This window comes from Barbus barbus, assembly GCF_936440315.1.
Source record: "Barbus barbus genome assembly, chromosome: 4".
In the NCBI taxonomy this organism is placed as follows: domain Eukaryota; kingdom Metazoa; phylum Chordata; class Actinopteri; order Cypriniformes; family Cyprinidae; genus Barbus; species Barbus barbus.
Genome location: NC_136732.1, coordinates 4,884,923 through 4,906,016, shown reverse-complemented (window position 1 = coordinate 4,906,016; position 21,094 = coordinate 4,884,923). Strand labels below are relative to the sequence as shown.

At 40.5% G+C, this 21,094-nt stretch overlaps 1 protein-coding gene and 1 long non-coding RNA gene across 2 annotated transcripts in view; both read left to right on the top strand.

Moving 5' to 3' along the window:
* LOC306867355 overlaps nt 1–21,094 on the top strand; it is a 1,261,287-nt gene that overhangs the window by 1,159,089 nt on the left and 81,104 nt on the right. The gene's annotated exons all lie outside the window — the stretch shown is intronic.
* On the top strand, nt 13,606–15,772 carry LOC306861210 (uncharacterized protein; the record flags this gene model as incomplete). The annotated part of the gene is made up of 6 exons (XM_079403357.1): nt 13,606–13,621; nt 13,732–13,916; nt 14,279–14,433; nt 14,614–15,077; nt 15,214–15,422; nt 15,563–15,772. 6 exons carry the CDS (start codon nt 13,606–13,608, stop codon nt 15,770–15,772), a joined length of 1,239 nt encoding a protein of 412 aa, XP_079259483.1.

The following is a 21,094-nucleotide window of genomic DNA, read 5'->3' as shown; positions in this document are numbered from 1 at the left end:
CTTCCTACCCGGTTGAAGGAGGAGGGATCCTCCGACGTCCGCAAAACCCGGAAGTCGGTGTTTGTGAATTTGGACAGCCTACCCTTCTTTCAGTTCCCTCCCTTACCCGTTGCTCATATCCTGTCGCCTAGCAACCGTGACAGCGCTAAGCAAGAAGCGGGAAAATGGACAAACAAAAAAGAGTTATTCTCCTCATTTTAATTCATTTGGAATTAAATAAATTAAATACTTTCTTTGCTCGTTGTCGGAGAGTTTTTTATATCAGACTACAAGACAGTCACATCCAGGTAAGCCATTATAGCCTATTTTTATTTGTTTTTAAGTATTCTACTAATTTCTCCTACAAATTCATTGAGCCGAAGCATAAACTTTAGCTTGTTTTGTCAGAGAAACTCCTCTCCCACTCCGCTACCGCTCGCTTCGTCCGCCATTACGCTCTGCCGAAAAGAATTATGGGATAGGTAGGACGGGAAAGGATCCACCACACCCATCCTTCCAATTCGGGGAAAAGGAGGACGTATTTGTGGGCCGCATTTGAAGGATCCTACGAATTTGGACAGCCTTCGTCGCGGCGCTGTGACGTAACATCCTTCAAATGAGTACTCCGAAGGATGCAGACCCTGAATTTGGACACAGCCTATTTCTGGCCAAGTGCTGCTGTTTTTAACTGAGAGGAGAGTTGTGTACTGATCGACTGTTTGCAGTGCAAATGTGTTGTCATCGCTGCTGAATGACAATCACTGTCTTCATGCTGAGAGAACCTCTGGAGTGCTTTTTTCCAGTTGCTAAATCCTGTTTTAATAAAAGCTCCATCAGCCTTACTGGCTAAAGAGGATTTTTGGTCTCCAAAATATTTGGCATAGTAAAAACACAGCACTCCTTTCAATGAGGGGCTGTAGTGAAACCATGTGTACTTTCTAAAAATTTCAGTGTCTTTTTTGTCAAGGACTGAGTTGAAATGAAACAGATGAACTCCTCTGCGTGCTGATCACTGCTCTCCCTGCCTGGTTCTATCTCTCCTGAAAAATAAATAATATGAACTATTAACCTATAGTGCTAAACTAAGCTTCTTGGATGCTTACACTTACTATTTATGTGTTGTACTCCAATATCTTACGTGTATCTTCAGAGCAGGCCTCTGTTCGTCCTCTCCCTCCATCATGCCTGTTACTGTCCCTCTCTCTGTCTCTCTGTGCTGCCTGCATTATGACCATATACCATTATTGTTCTTTAAGAATAATGACTGACCTAAATGGTCATTTAAATTTGAATATTGTGCTCTTATTACTAGTTTACTGATGACTTGGTTAAAAATAATGTTATGTTGTTTAGAGGCTCATATTGCAATGCTTTACCTGTTCATCTTCTGAGCAGGTCTCTGTTTGTCTCCCTCCATCATGTCTGTCACTCTCCCTCTCTCTGTGCTGCCTACATTATGACCAAATACTATTATTGTACTAGAAGAACAATGACTGAACCTAATGATCATTTTAATTTGATGCATTGAAAATTCAGTTTTTATTGGTGCGAGTGTTATTTCCTTTGACTTTACCAAGCCTGCTAAGTGCCAAGTGAATTTTAAAAACATCAGTCAATATCTCTCTCTCTCACACACGCACACACACGACACACACACACACACACACGACACACGGGGGGAGACGGAAAAAATAACTACACACACTGATGACAGTAAATGGACCCCTTTTAAAAGTTTTCCCCCCACCAGAATTAAGCTTTTGAATCCACGGCACCGGATCAGATCGGTTTCCATTCAAGTCAACTTATATCCGTTCAGTCGCGGATCAGATCGTAAAAACAAACAGGCCAGGCCATCAATGAATGAATAGAGGCTTATCAATGGAGTGGGAAGTGCGGGAACTCCTTGGTCTGTGACTCCAGCAGTTCATTATTCAGCCTATTTTCAGGGTATCATGCTAGCTACCTAGCTATAATACTGAGCCATTTGAACGCCCCCCCCCCCCCCCCCCCCCCAAAGTATATGGTGGTTACGCCCATGATTACAAGTAATTAATGACTGAGAACCTCCACAGACATATAGTCTTCTCACTTTTCTGAACACACAGTTATCAATACTGCACTTTAATGAAATGGCAATTAACTTTCGTCTACAACAGTCAAAGTAGGTTTTGAAACTAAAGAGAAATGAAGATGTCACAAACACCAATATTATAAATTTATATTTGCTAATATGGAATTGCAATCTGCATTTATAACAATGTTTATTTAATTTTTTATTTTCTCTCTTTCAGATATCTTGCCACTGCTTAGTGGAGGAGTTCATGGCTGTGCCCTCCACTGATGAATGGAGGTCCATTGCAGAGGGTTTCGAGGAGAGGTGGAACTTCCCGCTCGGCTGTGGAGCACTGGACGGCAAGCACGTCCTGATAAAGGCACCCCCCCAACACCGGATCCCAGTTCCACAACTACAAGGGAACTTTTTCCTTAGTTCTCCTTGCTGTTGTGGATGCAAGGTATTGCCTCCGGGTGATTGATGTCGGGTGATATGGGCGGAGGAGCAATGGTGGGGCTCTGGCCAACTCAGCCTTTGGCCAGGCACTCTGTGGTGGCACCCTCCATGTGCCACCTGACCGTCCTCTCCCAGGAGCTTACCACAGAGGACCCCAGCCCCATGTCTTTGTGGCAGATGAGGCCTTTCCCCTCAGGAAAAACCCCATGAGGCCATTCCCTGAGAGAGACGGGTCTTAAATGACAGGTCTTTCTCCAGGGCCTGGCTGATGGTGGAGAACGCCTTCGGGATCCTGTCCTCACAGTGGAGGATGTATCGCCGCCTCATAGAGGTTCAGCCTGATGTTGTGGAGAGGTGTGTGAAGGCGACGTGTGTCCTCCACAACTTTATGAGGAGATCTGCAGAGGCACCTGCTGAGAGGGGGGCGGTGCAAGGTGCAGAGGACTCGCTGCAGAGTCTCGGTCGGGTTGCAGCAAATAATTCCGGGTATAATAATCCGGGTCAGGGACAGCTTCATGGCTCACTTTTCAGCCGAGGGATAGTTTTTGTTTATTATATCCTGTGCTGTTTATGTCCTTTTATGTTTAGCTCTTGTGTCAATGGCCCAGGACCTAAATATATTGCTGATATGCTCACTGAATATAAACCGAACAGACCACTCAGATCATTAGGATCGAGTCAGTTAGAAATACCAAGGGTTCTCACAAAACAAGGGGAGTCTGCTTTTAGCTATTATGCGGCCCGCAGTTGGAACCAGCTTCCAGAAGAGATCAGATGAGCTAAAACATTAGCCACATTTAAATCAAGACTCAAAACTCATCTGTTTAACTGTGCATTTGTTGAATGAGCACTGTACTATATGTCCGAACTGACTGCAATGAATTTTAGGTATAATCATTTTCTTTAAATTTATTTTGAATCAATTTCTATATAATAGTAAAATTCCTTGTTTTTATTATTTTTATTTCCATGTTTTTATTGATTTTTAATGTTTATTTCACTTTCTTTTATGTAAAACAACTTTGAATTACCACTGTGTATGAAATGTGCTATATAAATAAACTTGCCTTGCCTAATAACTATTTTTTACTATACTATTGTGAGTGTATTTGCAATAGGATATAATTACAATGAGTGTACAAATATTTGCCATAAGTATTCTAGTCTTAACTTAAAAATAATATTTTTATATAACAAATATAAATTATGATTTACTATGTTGTGCACAAAGTAACACACCAAAACCTTTGGTCATTGTATAGAACATTTATTGATACAAAATAAATCAAATCAAATAAAAAAATAAAAACTACATACAAAAAACATTTACAACTATTTACATGCAGGAATAAAATGGGTTTTGCTTGGAAGAGGGAAGAGTGAGGGCCAAAGTGAAGGAGAGGAGAAGGGAGAGTAAGTCTGGTTCATTCCCTGCAGAGATTGCTGCCTCTTAAAACTACTCTGAAGGCTCCAATTGTTCCAAATTAAGCAGAACTATGCTGCTTTCATAAATCAATTTGTGTATTTGAAATTTAACAAATTCTTTCGTCTGAGGCGGCAACCTCTGCAGGGAAGGGACCAGACTCAAGAGGAAGAGCTCATCCTCTGAGGGTGGAGGCGGCGCTGGAGCTACAGGACGGGTCCGGAGTACTTCTAGGAGCTGCCGCTCCACCTCCGACGGCTGCTCTCTAGGCCTTCTCTGAGCTCTTCTTCTTGGTGGCGCTGTATCAAATAATAACACATTTTGTACAATGAGAAAAGAAAAGGTTTAAAGCACAGAAAATTACAAGGCAGAAAAGGATTAAACTCATTCACAAACCGTCAGTGTTGTGTAAGGCTATGAGTGTTTACATTCGCCCCCCCATTGTGGGCCTCACAGGTGAAAATAACCTACCTAAATTAAAATGGTAACAGTTCCTGACAAAGTGTGCTACACAAACAAATTAGGTATCTTTGGAAAGAAGACACTCTGGGCTTTACTATCTATCATCCAGAGTTGATAATGCTCAAAAAGATTAAAAGTTATAGACACTGACGTGCCTTGAAAAATATTTTTCCACACTGAATGTTTTTTTATTTCATATACAAATACATGAAATAAGTCCTGGAGCAATCCAGAAAAGTAATGGATCGAAAGCCATGTGTCTCATCAGTTCATATTTCAAATTTGAAGAAGATACCATGAAAAATGAGATTCCTGCAATATTTTTTCTGAAACTATTTATAGTCCCCCCACCCCCCTGTTTGAGGAAAAATAACCACCAAATGGATTGCAGAATTATACAAGCTATTTTAGTCATTATACATGTTCCTGCATAGTTTTTCAATTATAAAATAATAGACAGATTTATTTGAGCACTAAAAAATACAAAAATAACTATTTGAGTAATAAAAAAGGAAAAAAAAAGAAAAACAATTGCTTTGTATATAGTATGTATACTGAAGTATTCTGATTGCCAGACATGAAGTGATATTGCCAGACATGGTCATAGAGTCAGTAAACACACGCTGATGTGCTTCCATTCAGATGATAATCATACAGGTGGGCCATATAATCAATAATAGCTGATCAATGAATCACAATGATAGCCGTCATAGAGTCGCTAATAAACACGCTGATGTCCGTCCATACAGATTATAATCATGCAGATACGGCCACATTCCCCACACAATACACACACACACACATATAAAAAATGTAGAAGAAAAAAAAACAGTTTTTTATGTAAAAAGCAGCTCGCTAAGTTACGCCCCGCTCAGATGACAGTTGCGTCACTGCCGGCTGGAGGGAGCGCCAAATTCAAATAATCTATATTCCGCTTTTCTGAGACTTTTTTTTCCGTGGACGGTCTCATTCTGTTTGTAAAACCGTATGCTGCAACACAGTGTTGTTTTTTTACCACCAAGACGCTGTTTTTGACGCGAACAATAACTCTCTGAAGAAATGAAACGTAAACAAAGGAATATTCATCCTTATTACAACGTTATTGTTTCGCTGGACTAAAAGTGCTCGCTGGGATGTTGTTCTGTGGACCCTTACCTGTCTAACTAAACTGGGATTTCAGCAGTGGACGTGTTTGTGGCTCGTTATTACAATGATAAAGGTACGTACGGCTTTTTTATTCTGCATGTTTTGATGTGTACTGCTTACACAAATGTAGCAAATACATTCCTTATAAGCTTTCCATCGAAAAACAGCGTTCTGTTGTCGATGCTTGAGGCTTAGACCTTCAGAATGATATATAGTTTGTCAAGATTAATGATATACTTTCACGTTAAATTCATTCATAAACATTAAACTAGTGGGGAAAAAAATGCTTCAGTGCGCCGTCGCTCTGGTAAACGTTAACAGGTTAATGATGCGCCAAATGTTCTCTATAGGTGAAAGCTCTGGACTGCAGGCAGGCCAATTCAGCACCCGGACTCTTCTACTACGAAGCCATACTGTTGAAATGGCTGCAGTATGTGGTTTTGCATTATCTTGCTGAAATACACAAGGCCTTCCCTGAAATAGACTTCGTCTGGAGGGGAGCATATGTTGCTCTAAATCCTTTATATACAGTGCTGCTTGAAAGTTTGCGAACCCTCCAGACATGATCCGGTTTTGTGTAAAAAAATAAATAAAAAACAGAATAACCTAATCAAAATGCACATCCAAAACCCAATTTGTGAAGCAGACTTCCAAATGATGGACCAAAAAAAAAATATAGTCATTATTTATTGAACAAACGGGGTTAATCTCACAAAAACTGGAAATTTGATTTGTGCAGAAGTATGTGAAGCCTTTTATTTAGTAGCTTGTGGCACCTCCTTTTGCAGCCATTACTTCAAGCAAATGTCTTCTGTAACCACTGACCAGTCTCTCGCATCTGTCTTTGAGGATTTTTTGCCCACTCCTCCTTGCAGAACCAATTGAGAGAGGTTGGAAGGACATCTGGCATGTACCGCCCGCTTCAGGTCTAGCCACAACATTTCAATTGGATTGAGATCCGGACTTTGACTAGGCCCATCAAGAGTGTGAACCTTCTTTCTTTTAAGCCATTCCTTGGTGGATTTGCTTGAATGCTTAGGGTCGTTGTCTTGTTGCATCACCCATTTTCGGCCCAGCTTCAGCTCTCTGACTGATGGCAGGAGATTCTCTTCAAGAATTTGTTGATAGGTCTGAGAATTCAAGTTTCCCTGAATAACATGGAGTCGCCCTGGCCCGCAGGCAGAAAAGCAGCCCCAGACCTTCACATTTCCACCACCATGCTTCACTGTTGGGAGGAGGTTCTTTTCCTGGAATTCAGTGTTCGCTTTTCTCCAAACATGGCAGCTTTGATTATGACCAAATAAATCTATTTTGGACCCGTCTGTCCAAAGAATGGACTTCCAAACGGGCAGCTTTGTTCTTTTTTGAGAGCAGAGGCTTCTTTCTAGCAACCCTCCCATAAATGTCACGTCTGTTCAATTTTCGTCTGATTGTTCACGCATGTATATATTTACCCCAGATGCTGCCAGAGAGGTCTGCAACTCTCTAGAGGTGATATGTGGGTTGGCCTTTACCTCACTTATTATTTTTCTGGTGCTTCTCGATGATAGTTTTGATTGACGTCCACTTCTAGGCAGAGTTGTGGTCATGTTGAATGCCCTCCATTTGTAGATGATTTGTCTTGCAGTGGATGGATGGAGTTGGAATCTCTTGGAGATGGTCTTATAGCCTTCCCCAGACTGATGGGCTGTCACCACCTTCTTCCTGATGTCCTCGGATATCTCCTTTCCTCTTGGCATTGTTTGACTCCTTGGCACTACAGTGGTTTGGTTTCCTCTCTCTTTTAATCAGTGTTGCCCAACCACTTTCCCAAGGGTGTCTAATTTGATTGCACTTATACTACCGTATGCACTTATGCCCCCCCATACTATCAGAATAGAACACTTTTCCACTTTGAAACAGTCAAAGATGGGGAAAAAATTCAGACGTGAGATTATTTGAAACAAAAACTATAGCTGCAATGTTTTTTATTATGTCAAACTTTATTTAGAGAAACGTTCAACCAATTATTTATCCCTTTCAAGGAGAGTTGTTGTGTTTTGTTTTGCCAAGGCTCATTAAAGATGATGTATACAGAGCAGAGGATATATAAAGAGTGTTTAAGGCTTTAAGCAGAAAGAAATGCAGAATTTTTCAGTTTACAAGTACACCGTTTAAAAGCTGAACATCATCATCCCAGTATACCAGCATCATGAGACAAAAAACAAATGGGACGATGTACTTGTGCATGATGATCACTCAGAAATGGCAGGTGTATTAGAGGATGTCACACTTTGTGGTGGGTCTATATTCTGCAGTTGTTTCTTTACACTTTCATACTCTTCTTGCCACTCCTCCTTGGAGAGAGAGGAAGGGCTGACCTCCAGAAACTTGTAGGCATCTTTGGTTTGGAGCTTGAAGATGACAGATGCTTTTTTACAGCCAGCACCAAAACTGCTCCAAGTCTGTGGAATTTGGAGGAAACAATATTAATGACTCATTTAGGAGGGAACATTCAAGCCTTCATTCTGGTATAAATAAAGAGGGGGAAAAAAATAAAACCTAACTGGAAATATTTTTGTAATCACATAAATATGAATTTTACCTTTTCGGCTATTTTGATTGAATCTAGAAATTCATCTTTTAGTTCGGCAAGGTCTTCGATAAGATCTTCTCCAACAAAGGTCTTTTGTTCCAGGTAGTCCAACATTTGAGCAACATTCTCCCAGAAGTTTTTCAGCTGAATCAGAATTGCTTGAATTTTTGACAAGCTACTCTGAACGTCATTTAGGTGGATGGGGTTGGGTATGGAATCTGCAGAGAAATAACAAACATGGTTCAACATGACACATATTCGCACCGTGTCTTAAACTAGACTTGAATCTTGGCACAGTCTTAATCAAGACTTGTCATATAGGTCAAGATTTGGTCAGTTAACATATTAACTGTCCCTGTAAGTCAAATTACTCTGACATTAATATTATCATCTTTAATGAGCCTTGGCAAAACAAAACACAACAACTCTCATTGAAAGGGATAAATAATTGGTTGAATGTTTCTCTAAATAAAGTTTGACATAATAAAAAACATAGCAGCTATAGTTTTTGTTTCAAATAATCTCACGTCTGAATTTTTTCCCCATCTTTGACTGTTTCAAAGTGGAAAAGTGTTCTATTCTGATAGTATGGGGGGGCATAAGTGCATACGGTAATATAAGTGCAATCAAATTAGACACCCTTGGGAAAGTGGTTGGGCAACACTGATTAAAAGAGAGAGGAAACCAAACCACTGTAGTGCCAAGGAGTCAAACAATGCCAAGAGGAAAGGAGATATCCGAGGACATCAGGAAGAAGGTGGTGACAGCCCATCAGTCTGGGGGACTGTTATTTACTATACTACATTTCATAAGATTACAAATGCAGGTAAAATAAAACGTTTTGTACTCCGAGGAGAATAAAAAGTATAGTGCACCTGATTATGTTGCTTTTCATGTCGGCAGACACTTTTCCAGTGTATCCACAGCTTAAAATCTCATCTGTAAGCTCACTCATGTCATCTGTTGAGTTAACCGAAATACAGAGAAATAGAATACAGTCTTATTGGCTTTTAAGAGTTAAACATTACTATATATTACTTACAGTTCAGGTTAATATTTTACCTTCTCAATGAGCAGGAAGAATTCCAACCTTGAATCAACTAAAAAGGTTTATTGAAACATGTTGAAATATGTTAACTGACCAAATCTTGCATACCTGAAGTAGTTATGATCCAAGCTGTTGAGACAATAGACTGGATTTTTCCCTTTTTTATCTACACCAGCGATAAAATCTTGTTTCAATCTCTGCAATCATTTCTAGACAACAAATACAACCGGTTTAAAATCTGATCTGACAAAATGTCTGCTTTAAAATATATATATTTTTATAATAAACTAAATTAATTATACCTGTTAAGAACTCCTTGCTAAGAGCACCAGAGTCAACCCCTGCTTCGCCAAAAAAGGTAACCTTTAGTCTGCCTTTCGGTGACGATTTCTTTTGGCGCTGCCACTGCTGCATTCCTCTGTTGTAGATGTCATTCTGAGAAATGCAGATGGAAAAGGTGTTGGTTTGATCAACTTTACTGCCGATCCAATTCAGAATCTCCCCAGAACTTTGTAATAGAAATAAACAGAAACGAAACATGAAATGTACCAACAAAGCAAAACAAACACTTTCTTAATATACCATTTTTACCTTTGAAGTGTATTTATTGAGTCACTGAAGTTATCATCATATTCTGCAGTTCTGCACACAAACAAAAATTAAATGTTTTAATATTTCAAATTGCTGGAAAGGAAACATTTAAATTATTAATATTAGATAAGTGACACTAAACTATTTAGTAATTTACCGTAATCCACAGTTGGCTGCATGTATCTCAATAACATCACTGTCAAAGGTTTTCTTGCACAGTGGACACTCAGCAGTCTGATGTGACATTAAAATACTGAGTTAAATTACGCACAAACAATTGTTTAGGAACCATAAGGCATAAACCATAAACTGAAAATTAATATTTTTTTTAAACATAAATATCTCAAGAAATATCCTTTTCACCTTCTCTGTCCAGACTTCATTTATATTTGAAGCACAGCTTTCAATATCTGGTGACTTTTCCAATTCCTGAAACCGTAAAAATCACATCAAAATTGTGTTTTCAGAGCTTGTGAAATATAAACAAAAGATCAGTATATATTAAAAAACACGCCTCTTTTCAATTGTCAATAGAAGTTGAATTATCTTCTTGTGGGGACTTCTCCATCGACTGGAAATAAAACAGAAACTCATCAACCTGGTTTTTAGAGCTGACTGCTGACTAAAATAAACACCTTAGACTTACATCATCACTTGAGATACACAGATCCACATGTTCCATCTTACAGTGTTTTATGTGTACTGGAAGGCACTGAAGGGGAACCATTTGGCTGCAGAGTGTACACTGGGCTTTGGGCATTTTTTCAAAGTCCCTTGCATCAGGTGGTAATGGAGTTGTGTCAATCTGCTCTTGCAGAGGAACTACATACATTGTGCTCTTTCCATTGCTGCTCACGCTTTTTAATTGCTGTCCATTATACCCATCAGGGTCAGCAGGGCCGGCGCTAGCCATTTGGGTGCCCTAAGCACAAACGCTTGGCGGTGCCCCCCCCACCACCACCAAAGAAATAACTACCATTCAGAATTTCTTAGTTAGGTTCTCTTTACTTCCAAAATAACTGCTGCAAATAAATAATTGGAACAGAACAATGTAAACACAGAAAGTTAAAAGTGCAAAAAAAGTTTAAAGTGCAAATAACAGTATAAGTGTATGAATTTTAAAGTGCACATTTTAAACTGCAAATAACCATACATAACTGCACAGTAGAATTTACTCAACAGAGGGACTACATCTCTATAAAGAGACCATTCTGCTATTCTATAGAACTATATTAAACATTTTCACTACCATCAGTTGTCAGAGGCCCTACAGAGGCACACGCCTACATTTCCTAGCTGCAAAATCAGCTATCAGGTCATCATATGACAGTTTCTGAGCCACGTCCCCATTGATGCTGATGACAGCCAGACCACTTAAACGTTCCTGCCCCATTGATGAACGCAGGTACGTTTTGATGAGTTTGAGCTTTGAAAAAAAAAAATTGTATAATTATTTTGTATATATAATTTTGTATAATTATTTTGTATATATAATTTCTATATACAAAATAATTATACACAGTACACGCACATATATCATGTAGACACAAACTTTTATTTTGGATGCGATTAATCGAGATTAATCTTTTCCCAGCCCTAATAATTTGACAACTCTGTGAATATGAAAATATACAAACACTGAGATTGTGTTTTTTTTTTTCTAATTTCAGTTTCACCAACAGATGTCGCCCTTGGCCGAACCTCTTGAAAATGACCGCATAGAACAACAACGAAAAAACTTTATCTAAGCGGTCTAATTTGGCAAAATCACATCACGTTCAGTTGCAGTGTTTTTCTAAAGTTCACCTTACCAAGAGGCAGATAGGCATTATATTGAAGCGAAGAAATTACAATAGGGAACGTTCTGCACTAATAGCTATATGCACACACATCTGTAACGTATAGCCTACCTAGGGGGAAAATTAGCTTTATTTGTCATTCAAATATGACGATGAGGACCCCAACGATTGGCCTTCCTTTCCTTCTCAAACAAACTGCATCTTTAACAGCCCAAGTTTCAAAATTTCCCGGGGGAGAAACCCCCGGACCCCGTTAAAATAAAAGACTCAACATGCAGGGCTAAAGCCCCGGATCTTTTGCACTACTAGCGACGCGGACGCGCCGACGCCCCTGGACATGCATACTACACGCACAAAACTAACATTTTTATTTAAAACATTGTCTTACCTGCAAGCGACGCGCGAGCATCATCCCGCTGTCTCTTCTTTTTTCTTTTTTCCGCCCCCGACTCTTGGTGCCTTTTCGAGGCCATGTCTGAGGTCGGTGTCGGCCAAATTTGAAATTGATTGAAGCATAATTGAACAGACCACTGGGAGGTGGGGAAGGGGGGGCACCAGAGGGAGACTGGCACAGAGATTCACCTTTTTCTCGACTAATTTGGTCTAGGCCTATATTACTTTTGTATTGCTTTTGTATATTAACATGCTAGAAATATTTTATTTGTTATTTATACTAGTAGCCTATATTGTGATGATATTTTCACGACCCAGATTTTTTGGTGCCCCCCCCAAGCACTTGGTGCCCTACGCGCAGTGCGTGATGTGCGTGTGCGGAGCGCCGGCCCTGAGGGTCAGGAGGGATGACAGTCAATTTCCGTTGACCACCTCCACCTATGATTCAAAGTATTTAACAGAATACAGAAAAAGACAATACACCAAAAATATTTAACAGATAAAATCCATCTGATATGTATAAACGCGTATGATTTCAATTCAAATAAGTTTTAAGAGGTTAGGGAAAAAAGTTCAAAACGATCCTACATACCTGAACACTCGTGCAGCAACCATCCTCCGCAGATTTTTGCCAGTTTTGGATATGCATTAACAAGCACCTCTGATAGCTTAATTATCAAAGGCAGAGTAAAACAGAGTAAGGAAATTCACCCAACAAAAAAAACAAAAACAAGAAAAATTATACCTTACCTCTGAATGAGTCATGTTTTCGGTTATAGTTCATGATCTTCTCCCAAGTCCTGCAAGTGTAAGTTGTAATTCTGTCTCTCCTTTGGGCGTTTTCTCATATTGTTGGTCAAGAAGAAAAAAAAACATCAAAAAGCTTTTCTGTGGCCGTTTATATGGTCCAAAACGTTTTTTACCCCTTACTTCCTTTCTGAAGAATCCAGGAAATGACCTAAAAAGGACTTCATTTTTATTTTGAGCCAGTTCAGGACATTGAGAACACTAATATATGTGATGTAATGTTAATGTGTGATGAAACTTATATACAGTATGTAATAAGTTTTTTTTATACTGTACAAACTGTATATTCCACCAGTACAGACATGCACACAGTTTATTAAAACAACAATTGCATTGAATCTCACACCTAGCCATTTCCTGCTGAACTGACTGCCCATTTGACTTGGACCTTTTTTTTTTTTTTTGATAAATTCCCAGACAATTGCTTTATTACATGCAGAACATGACATATTCATTGACGTTAATGGCCATGGAGCACAGAATTGAGTTTTGTCTCGGAAAGGGTTTTTGCACATCTCAACATACCGTACCTCTACTGCTCTTCTGTGGAACCACTTAATGAATATGACTCAAGCTGCCCCCATACGCGGAAATTCAATTCCAGACAGCAAAGTCTACTTAAATTTCCTCATGTTTCTTTGGAAGTCATTTCCTCTGAGGGTGGAGGCAGGGTGGGAATAGCTTTAGTATAAAAACACCAACTACCTTGTTCTCAATATCATTTACTAAAACAAAGGGTAAGTCATTTTCAGATCTCCTTCCAGTTACATCTTGTATTTTATGAGACGTGATTTAAACCAACCAAACTTTGGTTCTGCTTTAGTCCATTTTAGAAGAACTCACTGCACAAATTGTGTAAACCTACTAAGGATGGCTGATAGCAAAAGCAAGTATTAGCTTATTTAATCGTTTCATTATTTCAAGAGATTCGAAAACAATACCAGCCATCAATGTGATCTTTTCAGTCTTTAAAAACATGCAGTGTTTTTTCACCAGTGGCTGTGTCCCAGTGGAGCCCAACATTTGTAGAAGAGCTCCTCCCTGCTGCCGAAAAGACAGCTCTTCTCTACCATCTCTCTTACCTGTGCCTGGCCAACTTCCCCAACCTGGAGAGGATCATCAGGAGTCGGGCGGTGGAAACCCAGCTTCTGTTTGGCTCCTCTGATGCAACTATGTTGAAAGTACTGTTTCAGATTTTCTCTTGACTTCAGTATTTTTATTTCTGTCATCTAGAAAAAAAGGTGAAATAACTGGAAATAAACACATAATGCATCCTAATGTGAGCCATGAAACATGTCCACTTTTTTAACATTTGACATTTTAGCTAAAAATAAATAAGTAAATACATAAAAGAAGAGTTTGCACATGTCATTTTGGTTCAATATGCTTCCTGTAAGTTTGAAATGCATTTCTTACATAACTTTAATGTAGCAGCAATATAAGCAGGAGTTACAGGACAAATACAAGCAATAAGAGTTCGGTATGTTTTGTCTTTTTTAAAGTCTAAGATGTGAGATCTCATGGCTCTTGGTTCTTTTCGCAGTGTATTTTGACAAGTGAAAACCTGGTTCAGTCGCTGTTTCCCATGTTGACGAAAGCTGTGGAGAAAAATAAGGCAGTTCTGGCAGTCAAATTTCTAGGGAAAGCACGAGTCTGGATCAAAGAAATTATCGTTGAAGTGGACAGGATAGTGGAAAAGTAAGAACATTTTCCTCATGAAAACATGTTTCAAAATACCTTGAGCAATTTAATTATTTATCTATATGAAACTTCTTTAATCGTGTAAAAGTATGAACTTGTTGTAAGTTAAACTTTTAAGGTAGTCACACCAGCCCATTGCTGTTAATTTCACGGCAACATTTCTTCAACATTGTGTAGGTATGATCTACACAACAAAGATGTGGCATTGTCCACCAGTGATGTTATCAAGGAAAAATTAGATACCGATAAAAAGATTACAGAACAAGACCATGAGATGAAGCAGACGGAAAATACTCTGAATGATCTGAAATCAATACTCCAAAAAAACACTGCAGAGCTTGCTGAAACTGAGAGAAAGATAAACAGCAAAAGCCAAGAGATTCAGGAATTTGCCAGATCCATAACCCAAACAAGTAAAGGCCTCGGCATCTTCGCTGCAATTGTTCCATTCATCGGGCTAATTGTGAAAAGCATTTATGATGCTGTACATGATCCTACAAATGTTGCCCGTATGAAGGCTCTTGAAGCTGAATTGAATAACTTTGTTGCTGAAAAGACTGCTCTGAAACAGAAGCAGTGGCAGCTCGAACTCCAGATCATTGATTGGCAGATGAAGTTTGCCAAAGCCAATTTTGACCGGAGTGAGTCCGTTTTCTTTCATGTTTAAAGTATACCTATATGACAAGTCTTGATTAAGACTGTGCCAAGATTCAAGTCTAGTTTAAGACACGGTGCGAATATGTGTCATGTTGAACCATGTTTGTTATTTCTCTGCAGATTCCATACCCAACCCCATCCACCTAAATGACGTTCAGAGTAGCTTGTCAAAAATTCAAGCAATTCTGATTCAGCTGAAAAACTTCTGGGAGAATGTTGCTCAAATGTTGGACTACCTGGAACAAAAGACCTTTGTTGGAGAAGATCTTATCGAAGACCTTGCCGAACTAAAAGATGAATTTCTAGATTCAATCAAAATAGCCGAAAAGGTAAAATTCATATTTATGTGATTACAAAAATATTTCCAGTTAGGTTTTATTTTTTTCCCCCTCTTTATTTATACCAGAATGAAGGCTTGAATGTTCCCTCCTAAATGAGTCATTAATATTGTTTCATCCAAATTCCACAGGCTTGGAGCAGTTTTGGTGCTGGCTGTAAAAAAGCATCTGTCATCTTCAAGCTCCAAACCAAAGATGCCTACAAGTTTCTGGAGGTCAGCCCTTCCTCTCTCTCCAAGGAGGAGTGGCAAGAAGAGTATGAAAGTGTAAAGAAACAACTGCAGAATATAGACCCACCACAAAGTGTGACATCCTCTAATACACCTGCCATTTCTGAGTGATCATCATGCACAAGTACATCGTCCCATTTGTTTTTTGTCTCATGATGCTGGTATACTGGGATGATGATGTTCAGCTTTTAAACGCTGTACTTGTAAACTGAAAAATTCAGCATTTCTTTCTGCTTAAAGCCTTAAACACTCTTTATATATCCTCTGCTCTGTATACATCATCTTTAATGAGCCTTGGCAAAACAAAACACAACAACTCTCGTTGAAAGGGATAAATAATTGGTTGAATGTTTCTCTAAATAAAGTTTGACATAATAAAAAACATAGCAGCTATAGTTTTTGTTTCAAATAATCTCACGTCTGAATTTTTTCCCCGTCTTAATTCATATTTGTTTCAGCATCAAGTATTTTGTCATCTCAAACTACTTTTGATGTCAATGGATACACAAAAATTGTCACTTTTAATACTTTTAAGGTTTGTTCTTTGTTCTGATAATGAATAAGCTCCCTTATGATGATGATGTTAACGCAGTGTATCAGAACAATGGTGGATTAAAATACCACAGCGTTCATTCACCGTATGAGTGTAACCTTGCTGGTATAGGCTTTAAAATAATTAGGGGCCAAGCACCGAAGGTGCGTAGGCAACTATTGAAACCTTTGGCGTTATTATTCTTTTTTTTCTTCCGCTGCAAAGTAAACAACAACAATTTGGTGGGATTGTGCCTCTTGGTGGCGCTATAATTGAACAAAACATGAAATTCCCATTGACTATAATGGAGTTTTATGATATAAAATGCTATCTTTTACAAATGCATTGGTGTACCATTCCGAAACTTTATACTGTATGTACCATGGAGACCATGACCTGAAAGTACTCGAAATGTTTTCAGACAGTGCCATGTTGTGGTCAAAGTTTATAATGAAATGTCAAATAAATGCTTATAGCTTTCTGTGAATTTTGCCTATTGTAATGAGACTGGTATTAATAGATTCCTTGGGTCTTGCTGAGAACAGTGATACCAACTTCCTGTCTGCCTCATTGATTTAATGAAAAACCTATCCTACCACAACAACAAATTTGAGGCATGATGCCAAAATGATACTTGAGGCTGTATCTCTTCAATGCTTTGGCATATTGATACCTAAATTTGTGTGTACCATTGTCACATCACACAGAACACACCACATCGATTTGATAAGGTGCCACCTGTTTGTCAAAAGTGAAAAGTCATTCAATCGTATTACTGGTAGTTTTAAATGATTTTTCAGCCATTTGGATTTCAATAATCTTAAAATGGCTTCAATTACTCATTGCTGCAGTTGGTCTGAAGCTCCGTGCTATGCTTAGCTCCTCGTTTTGCCGCTGATGTGCTTGGCCCCGTCATTGCTGCTTGCAACTATATTTATTAGGGGCCAAGGCTTATGTCACGGTTCATGAATTCACTGGCTTCTTCATGTCTCGTGTAATTGTTGTTCTCTGTGTGTGTGGATGTGCGAGTGGGCGTTACCGCTCGGCGCTCATCAGCGCGCCAGCTGATCTCACTCCCCGCACCAGCTGCTGCCAATCCACTCACCTTTAAAGCCTCACCGCACTCTCCTGTCTTTGTCAGATCGTTGTTTGATGTCCTCCGTGTCGTGCCTCGTGTGCCGTCTGCTTCAGTGTTCCTGGTCCTCGTCTGTCTGGAGTCTTCGTGGTTTTCGTCTTCTGGATGTTCACCGGCACTGGGTTCACCGTCATCGTCTCTGGATGTTCACCGGCACTGGATTCACCGTCATCACTCATCATCAGCACGCCGTCCATCTTGTCCCTGCGTCACCTGCCCACCCGAGAGACTTTGGTTCCTTGTATTATCATCTGACATCATTAAATCTATGTTTTGCTTGCATCCTTGCTTCCTCCAGATTATTCCCGTGACAGAACGATCTGACCGAATAAGCGGGTTCCCCTTCTACGAGTCGCGGCGGTGGGGGAACCGGGGCTGGCGGATTTATGCGTGCATAAAACACGGGTTTAATTTTGGACACATGGAAAACGGGATGAATCCTCCTGTACACTGGAGGGAGTTTGAGGCGGACTGTCACCGGACTAATGATCTTGGTGACAGCGAACGGGCCAATAAATTTAGGAGCGAGTTTATTAGACACGGAGCGGAGAGGAATGTTCTTAGTAGAAAGCCACACTTTGGAACCGACGACGTATACGGGAGGTCTAGACCGGTGGCGATCGGCCTTGGCCTTGGTGCGCGCTCCCACCTGGAGTAGAGTCTCACGGGCTCTAGTCCAAGTGCGATGACACCTCTGGACAAAGGCGTGGGCGGAGGGAACCGCGACTTCGGATTCCAGACTGGGAAAAATTGGTGGCTGGTAACCTATGCTGCATTCAAACGGAGACAGGCCCGTAGATGACACTGGTAACGAATTGTGGGCGTACTCCACCATAGACAGTTGTTGGCTCCATGAGGAAGGATTCTTGGAGACCAGACATCGCAAGGTTCTCTCCAAATCCTGGTTGGCTCTCTCAGTTTGACCATTGCTCTGGGGATGAAACCCTGAAGACAGACTAACAGTGGCACCCAGCAATTTACAAAACTCTCGCCAAAATTTGGACACAAATTGGGGTCCTCTGTCGGAAACCACGTCCGTCGGGAGGCCATGTAACCGAAAGACGTGGTCAATGACTGTTACCGCTGTCTCCTTGGCTGAGGGTAATTTGGGCAAGGGAATAAAGTGGGCCGCCTTCGAGAATCGGTCCACCACGGTCAAAACTACCGTGTTACCCTGAGAGGGTGGGAGGGCGGTGACAAAATCTAGAGCGATATGGGACCAGGGTCTCGAAGGGACCGGCAGCGGTTGAAGGAGCCCATCTGGGGGTCTATTGGAAGTCTTACCAGTGGCACAAACTGAGCAAGCCAAAACAAAACTGTGAACATCACGAGCCATAAGTGGCCACCAAAATCGTTGCTTGACTAAAGATATAGTGCGACTGACTCCTGGATGACAAGCCACATTGGAACAATGACCCCACTGAATAATGTCGGACCGTAATCCCTCCGGCACAAACAACCGGTTCGGTGGGCAGCCGACCGGAGGCGTTACCCCTTGTAAGGCTGTTTTGACCTTCGATTCGACCTCCCATGTGAGTGTGGAGACAATAAGTGTCTCTGGAAAAATGCACTCGGGAGTATTCGGTCAATCGTATTCTGGACTCTAGGCGGAGGGGACGCGGATTCCAGTACTTGGTGGACTGGGAAGGTTACGGTCCGGAGGAGAGAAGTTGGGTACCGGCTAGAGACATCCTGGATCACTCCCTTATTGATGATTACAATCGACAGGTAAGGGAGTCTGGGAACGCCAGGAGGCGTTCCTAGGAGGGAGGGTACTGTCACGGTTCATGAATTCACTGGCTTCTTCATGTCTCGTGTAATTGTTGTTCTCTGTGTGTGTGGATGTGCGAGTGGGCGTTACCGCTCGGCGCTCATCAGCGCGCCAGCTGATCTCACTCCCCGCACCAGCTGCTGCCAATCCACTCACCTTTAAAGCCTCACCGCACTCTCCTGTCTTTGTCAGATCGTTGTTTGATGTCCTCCGTGTCGTGCCTCGTGTGCCGTCTGCTTCAGTGTTCCTGGTCCTCGTCTGTCTGGAGTCTTCGTGGTTTTCGTCTTCTGGATGTTCACCGGCACTGGGTTCACCGTCATCGTCTCTGGATGTTCACCGGCACTGGATTCACCGTCATCACTCATCATCAGCACGCCGTCCATCTTGTCCCTGCGTCACCTGCCCACCCGAGAGACTTTGGTTCCTTGTATTATCATCTGACATCATTAAATCTATGTTTTGCTTGCATCCTTGCTTCCTCCAGATTATTCCCGTGACAGCTTAGGCACCTATTGTAATCGTTAGCGTTCATCTTCTTCTTCCGTTTCTTCCGCCGAAAGTCAATGGCAGCCCATAGAACCGATTGCGGGAAAGTTGTAAAATTTGGCACACTCATAGATGATACTGTCAATAGTAACCACATCAAATTTGGAGTCTCTAACTCAAACTCTCTAGTGCCACCAATTTTTTTATGCTAATAACTTTTGAATCGTAAGCCACAAAATGAAAATTCTTTTCTTCTTTTCCTCTGAATCCTTGGCTCAAGTCGAATCAAGTCCAACATTCGTAAGGTTTAGTTTTTCCGCTATCTTCAATTATTCATAAAACCTACTTTGTCGAACTCATCCTAGACGATTCGTCCGATTCTCACCAAAATTTGCTCAGATCATCTACAGACCATGGTGGCAAAAAGTTATGGAATTCAAATCGATTCGTCCAAGCGTTCTCGAATACCACACTAACGAATTCGCCAAAAAGCACGCAAAATGGATCTGAGGCTACATCTCCGCAAGGGTTTGACGGATTGAGACGAAACTTGGTGTGTGTTATATCAAGCATGACTTGAGGCTACCTGCAGTGTTTCATGGTCAGGAGATATGAAAAATACATATATTTGCCTATAACTTCGGAATGCTTTGGCCAAAAATCACAAAACTGGCCTCTGTAGATTAGATGCATCATGCCGAGTCGAATGATATCGAATTTTCCCATGTCAGCCATTTTGGGTGTCGGCCATTTAGAATTTTGTACTAAAATCCTATATTTCATGAACGCATTGGCGTATCGTTACGAAACTCGGTATGCGTCTTCGGCACCATGCCGTGGTACTCAAAAGGTTTGGGAGCAAAGCCACCTTGTGGTCAAAAGTTATAATGAAATTTTGAAAAATGCTAATAACTTTTGTTTACATTAACGTATTGATGTTGTTAGATTCCTTGGATCATTCCAAGAACACTGATACCAGTTTTGCTAATATTGCCTGAAATTCTTGTCCGCCATTTTGATTAATGTTCTAAACCAAGATTTTCAAACTGCTCCTAGACCGTTTGTCCGATTTTCACCAAATTTGACTCTGATCATCTTCAGACCATGCTGGCAAAAAGTTATGGATTTCGTGTCGATATAGATGCCAAACTGCATCTGAGGCTGTATCTCAGCAAAACTTTGACATATTCACACCAAATTTTGTACAAGTAACACGCTTCAGCGCCGATTCTACTGGCCTTTGGTGCTTTGAACCATTTCAACCTGCAGATGGCGCTGCGTGCTCGTACAGCGCTCTATTCCGTCCATGTTTTATCCTTTTCGCAGTTTATTTAAAAGCCATTTGTGCGATTTCAATCATCATGCAATATCTAGCACCCCCCATACAAAGAGCATACATACAATTTTATAATTAATCTACAATGATTAATTTGGCATTAAGTATAGTGTGTCTGTAAAAACAAAACAAACAAAAAAGGAACTTCACATTGTAAGAAAACAATGGCATAT